This window comes from Chelonoidis abingdonii, chromosome 11 (assembly GCF_003597395.2).
Source record: "Chelonoidis abingdonii isolate Lonesome George chromosome 11, CheloAbing_2.0, whole genome shotgun sequence".
Lineage (NCBI taxonomy): Eukaryota > Metazoa > Chordata > Testudines > Testudinidae > Chelonoidis > Chelonoidis abingdonii.
The window spans coordinates 47,608,283-47,614,282 of NC_133779.1; the positions used below are offsets into that span (position 1 = coordinate 47,608,283).

Sequence of the window (6,000 nt, forward strand, 5' to 3'; positions counted from 1 at the left end):
AGGCTAAATATATAACCAGCCGTCTTGGCAGGGAAGTCAGGTCTCCTGCATCAGGGACCAGCCCCTGAAGGATGAGAGTCAGGGGCCCTGTGTCCAGGTAGTTTCCTCATTACCAACGGGGGGATTCTTGCCCCTTCCGCTGACGTGAGCCAGGATACTGATCCAGATGGGCCATGGTTCTGATCCAGTCTGGGGATTTCTGTTGATTTAATTTGCCCTGCACTAACCGCAAACCCCCTTTGGATTCCAGATCAGTACAAGGAATATCAGTGGATTGGCCTGAATGATCGAACCATCGAAGGAGATTTTCAGTGGTCTGATGGGAGCCCCGTGGTAAGTCACAAGGGGTCCGTGTGCTTCTCTTCGGTGCAAAGGCCCCTTTAAGTCAGCGTGAGAGCTCAGTTAACTAGGCACAGCGTTACCAGCAAACAGACACTGGCTTAGCATGGCCATTTCAAATCAGACACAGTAAAGAGAGGGGAGAAACTCTGTCAATGGCCCTTTGTTCTTCACAATCACTCAGAAAAATATTCTGCAGCTGTGAGAATGAATCAGACACTTAAATCATACTTTGCATTGATAGTCTGCTGGGTACGTGGTATCGCTACCCTAGAAGGCAGGCTGTAAACTTGTGCCAAACCACCTTGAGATTGGACAAGCTAAGCCTGATTTGGCTGGGAGGCCGCTGATGAAAACCTAAGCGCTGGTTTCAGTGATTCAGCCATAGGCATTTTTCTACTCTGAGTCAGTGCTGGGCTACTGCCGAGGCATTGGGCTACTTCAGGGATCTTTGCAGGAAGGCCCCCCTGCCCCCTTGTTGTTAAAGGCCAGGCCCAGGATATGAATAGGCACTTGGGCATCGCTGCATTCAGAAGTGCAGCGCTTCACTAATTTAGGAACCGACACCTTATGAGCCTTAATCCCAGTGACTGTCAAAGTATCCGGGCCTGGACGGTCAAGCGCTCAGCACCCACACTTGGGATCAGATTCAACTTGGGGGGGGGGGGCGAGAAGAGAGAGAGAGTGTGTGTGTGTTTAGAGATTACTCACTGCTCTCAGTGGGAGCTAAGACCGGCTGAAAGCCTGCTCTCAATTACAGGTACTAAAACCTTGCAAGAATTCTTGGCCTTAAGCCCTCATGGTATTTTTTCCAAAGCAGAGGGAGGGGGGAGCTAATTCAGGTTAAATTCCCTTTTGCTGCGCCTTTTTCAGTTCACTGTGCAGTTTCAGGGGGGATGTAGTATTCTTCCCTTTCTGTTGCTGTGGGCAGTTAAACCCACCACCCCAGAGGTGACGGCATCTAAGGGGAGGGTGTAGAGACTTTCAGGGTCACTGTCTGACATCCTGAAGGTTTTCCATGGTAACCTTGGATTGGCCCTATTATCCCTTCCAGAGCAGGCCTGCAGGTTATCAACCTTTAGAATTGCTACTGATGCTACGACTAGCTAAACCCAACCCAGCAAGCGTGATGGACTTTGGCACAGTGGCTTCTCCATCCCTTGGGGTCTTGAGTTAAAGACTCGCCGTCTCTTGCTAAACGACACCATTTAGCTCTGTGACAAGTTATGCATCCAACACAAGATGAAATTCTGTGGCCTGTGCAACATAAGAGGTGAGACTTGATCACAATGGACACTTCTGGCCTTAAAAATAAATAAATCTCTGAATCTCCCCAGGCCCGGTCCAGTCTTCTACATCTAATGGCAGCCAGGTGACTCTTTTGTGTTGGAGCCCTGTATGCAGTGTATTCCCCGCTGTAGAGTTCACTCATGCTCCTTTTCTTGGCAGCTCTATGAGAACTGGTACCACGGGCAGCCCGACAGCTACTTCCTGTCTGGAGAAGACTGCGTGGTCATAGCGTGGCATAACGGGGGGCAGTGGAGCGACGTGCCTTGCAACTACCACCTGTCCTACACCTGTAAAATGGGCCTAGGTAAGCCTCAGTTGTACCATTTCTTCCACCGGTGCCAGCTTCTGCTCTGAGACCTAGACATTAGCATGGGAGCAGGGGAAAGATAGTTGCCATTGAAAAGGTTTTTTTCCAATGGAAAATGGGCCTCGTGTCCAAAATAGACATTGCAATTATCCACTTTGGACAAAACTTTTGAAGTTTTCATCAAAAAACCCTAAATTGATGTTTCATTGGTTTTTGGTAAATTATAACCAAAACCACCAAGCATTTTGGCCAGTCGGGCAATCGATTTGATTTTGCCAATCATTTTTGCCCAAACGGCAGGAGGGTTTTGGTTTTCGGTTGCCAAAAACTCAGCATTTTTCAAAAAACGTTTGTTGCTGAAAACGAACATTTTCAGATTTGGGTTTTTCAGCATGGTGGGGGAGGGGAGACCCCAAATGGTGTAAAAACATTTTGAAAAAAACAAAACAAAAAAAGTTTTCATGTAACTTTTACACAATACATCCCCAACTGCCTCTCCTAGACATGCCTGCAGCACTGCACAAAAGCAACACTAACCAGCTTCTAATTCAGGTGTCTGATTCTCCATTGCGCTGCACCTTCTTCTGTAGGTATTTCCACTCATACAACGTGTTACGAGTCAGCCTGGGAGCTTTTTACACCCATTTTGCACTGGGGTTGATAATGGCACAAGGTGCAGGGGAGCGGAGAATCAAGCCAGTCTCTTTGGGGTGGGGACTGGCTTTTCGTTCTGTTTGTGCAGCCAGGAGGTCCTGGGCCATGACTGAAGCTGCTGGGCTCTACCGCAACATAAGTCATTAATAATAATGAACATAAGCTGGTCATCTAAATAAATACTAATAAATAATAGATGTATAAACTGACCATGAATGAATTTAGGCTGGAAACCAGAAGCTTCCTAACCATCTGAGGTGACAGATTCAGCGTCCCAAGAGAGCAGTAGTGGGGGCAGACAAGCTAACTAGTTGGAAGATGGACCTCCATCAGTTTATGAATGGGATGATATGACGGGGTTGCCTGTGATAGCAGGGACTTGATTTGCTGAACCTGCAGGGGGTCCCTTTCTATCTGCTCAGATTGCGTACAAAGCAAGTTGGCCATAGGGTTTCCCTTTCCATTTTTTTTTGCCCCTTTGAAGGTACAATGACACTCCCATGCACAGGTCTGAAACATGGACCTTCCACGTCCCTTTATGCCCCTTGAGCGACTGCTAGCAGGCAGCAGTAGTGGGCCGTTATCCTCTCTGTGGACTGACCATGCGAAGAAAGCACGAGACGCATTTTCCCAAGTAGATCACCAAGAGAACTGGGTGGAAATGATGCAAACCCTAAATTAGATTGAAAGATAGAAGGGGAGAAGAAAAAATTGCGAAAAATTTAGACTAAAATCCTGCCCCCCCACCTTTTTTTGGTAGAAATGAGAAATGTTGGTGAAAAGTTTCAGTGAAAATTTGAATTCTGAAACGTTTCTCCTCCCACCTCTAATGTCTCTGGGTTCCCTGAGGCAATGGAGGGGGGGATCATCTTGCAGAGGGGCTACTTATCAGGAAGGGGTCATCTTGCTAGGCTGTACTTGTGGAGGTGATATCATGTCTACCATGGCCAAGACAGTGTCACATCCTGCATGACCTTTAACCCTTTGTCTCCCTTTCCCTCGTCCCCCAGTGTCTTGCGCCTCCCCGCCTGAGATAACAAACGCCCACCGGTTTGGCAAACCAAAGCAGCGCTATGAGATCAACTCCATTGTCCTGTACCGATGTCTGGACGGCTTCACCCAGCGCCACTCACCCGTAGTTCGGTGCCAGGACAACGGCCGGTGGGAACGGCCGCAGCTCAGCTGCATTCCAAGTGAGTACTTGGCAAACGCAGGGCTGAATCCCTAGCTGCATTGCGCCTTTGATTTCAATGAAATGATGCTGAGTCATACCAGGAGGGAATCTGGCCCCTTGACGCCAATGGATCTGTGCCCGTTTACACAAGTTCAGGATGTGGTCACTAGTCTCTCAGCTGGCTAAAGAGCAGCCCAGGTGACAGTTCTGCAGAGGCTAGAACATGGGCTTCTTTCGCCAGTGTTGGTGGAGAGTGGGTTTTTGAATTGCTCGTGCCCCCAAAGGTCAGGTGATTTCAACGGGTGCGCAAGCAATGCAGAATCAGGACAGCTGTTTCCAGATGGGCATGGTGAGACTCTAAGAAAGGGCATTAGATGCCATGTTCTACAGCGGGATGTCATTGCCTTCAGGATCAGGAAGGGATTTGCCCCCCATGTGTCATTCAAAGTCAATTAGATGCATTGTGGGAGCTTTCCACCGCCTGATGAAACAGCAGTTATTGTCCTGGGCTGGAGCCCGGACACAGAACTGGGTGTATAGCAAATAATTGATCCCGTCCGTGCGTCGTCGAAAATCCTAGCTCATGACAGATAGCCTGAGGAAATGCACGTGAGCTTGATGTGGGATAACGCTGAGCCTTAACGAGCTGCTGGACAAGCAACTCATGAACTCCCAGTGCGTTGGGTTGGCCAAAAGGGCAATGCCATCCTTGGATGTGTAAAGGAGACGCGTGAGTAGGAGCAGGAGGGTGTATACAGCATTGGTGAGACCAATCCTGGAATATTGTGCCCAATTCTGTATCCACGATTTTAAAAAAAGCTGAAAAATTGGAAAGGCTGCAGAGAAGAGCCACAACATTCATCCGAGGGCTGGAAAAGACGTCTTACGGTGGGAGCTTTAAAGAGCTCAATCTGTTAGTTGGCAAAAAGAAGACCAAAAGGTGATTGATTCCAATGTCAAAATACCTTATACCATGTAAAAACATCAGATACGGAAGGGGTCTTTAATCTGATGGGGAAAGGCAGGCCAAGAACCAATGGCTGGAAGTTGAAGCCAGAAAAATTCAAATTAGAAATAAAAGTGCATATTTTTAACAGTGAGGGTGGCTGACCACTGGCATAAACTACCAAGGGAAGTGGGCCGCGTCCAATACTACCTGTATGGCACGGAGGATGTCACATGGGCCGCGGCTGTGTGCTGATTGGGCTGCAAGCAGCCTGTGGGTCACAGGTTGAGAACCACTTCTCTAGCTTCTGATGTCTTCACATCCAGACTGGCTGCCTTTCTGGAAGATGCTTGAGTCAAACCCAAGTTATTGGGTTCAGTATCGGGGTCACTGGGTGAAATTCTCTGGATTGTGTTATACAGGAGGGCAATCTGGATGATCTAATGGTTCCTTTTGGCTTTAAAATCTATGAATCCAACCTTGCTGGCATCTGACTGATGTTTTTGCTCCCTGTATATTTCTCTCTGAAAAGTTGGACCAAACCCTTGATGACTGAGGATGGACCCAAGATGGAAGACATCCCTTCCCAGGACACTGAGACTAGTTCTGAATGGAAACGGAGCTGGGAATATTTTTTTGTAAAGCAGTCTGAAAACCAGCAGGAAAAGCAACGATGCCTTCCTTCCTCTCCATCACGTTTTTCTATGTATGTATAAAGAAATTCTAATGACTAAATATTCCCTTTAAAAAAAAATTGAGAGCAACATAAAATGTAACTTTTCACTTTGTGCAAGGAGTATTTTGTTATTGGAATTGAAACCGAATTGAAATCAATGTGGGAGCCAGAGACTGTGTGACCTTTGACCTATGGGCAGCGCCACATGATGATGTCGCTGTGGGTGTGGTGAACCTCTCTCCTACCATTGGCCAGTGGATTCGTGCCCTCCACCCACAACTTTGTAGGAGGAAGTTGTTCTTTAACTGTTCTCTGTGTTTGTAATATTTTGCTTTGCTCTGTTAAATCAAAATGTTTAAATAAATGGGGGCCACCGTGGGAAGAAAAGTAGGGGGAGGTCCCTGGAAAAGGAAATGACATCATGAAAGAAAGTGACCTCATTTCTTGGGTTACCATATTTCAACAATCAAAAAAGAGGATGGGAGGAGCCCTGCCCTAGCCCCGCCCCATCCACTCCCTCCCACTTCCCGCCCCCTGACTGCCCCCTTCAGAATCCCCAATCCCCTCCTGGTCCGTGTCCCCTGACTGCCCCCTCCTGAGACCCCCCCCCCCCC

General features: G+C 47.9%; 1 protein-coding gene across 1 annotated transcript in view; it reads left to right on the forward strand.

Annotated features, from left to right (window-relative positions):
- BCAN (brevican) overlaps positions 1 to 5,491 on the forward strand; it is a 49,739-nt gene extending 44,248 nt beyond the window's left edge. The window contains exons 11-14 of the mRNA XM_075071075.1: positions 251 to 333; positions 1,789 to 1,933; positions 3,601 to 3,783; positions 5,243 to 5,491. Coding sequence (XP_074927176.1) covers positions 251 to 333; positions 1,789 to 1,933; positions 3,601 to 3,783; positions 5,243 to 5,259 — 428 coding nt within the window. The 3' untranslated portion in view covers positions 5,260 to 5,491. The remainder of the gene's footprint in view (positions 1 to 250; positions 334 to 1,788; positions 1,934 to 3,600; positions 3,784 to 5,242) is intronic.
- The last annotated feature ends 509 nt before the right edge of the window (positions 5,492 to 6,000 follow it).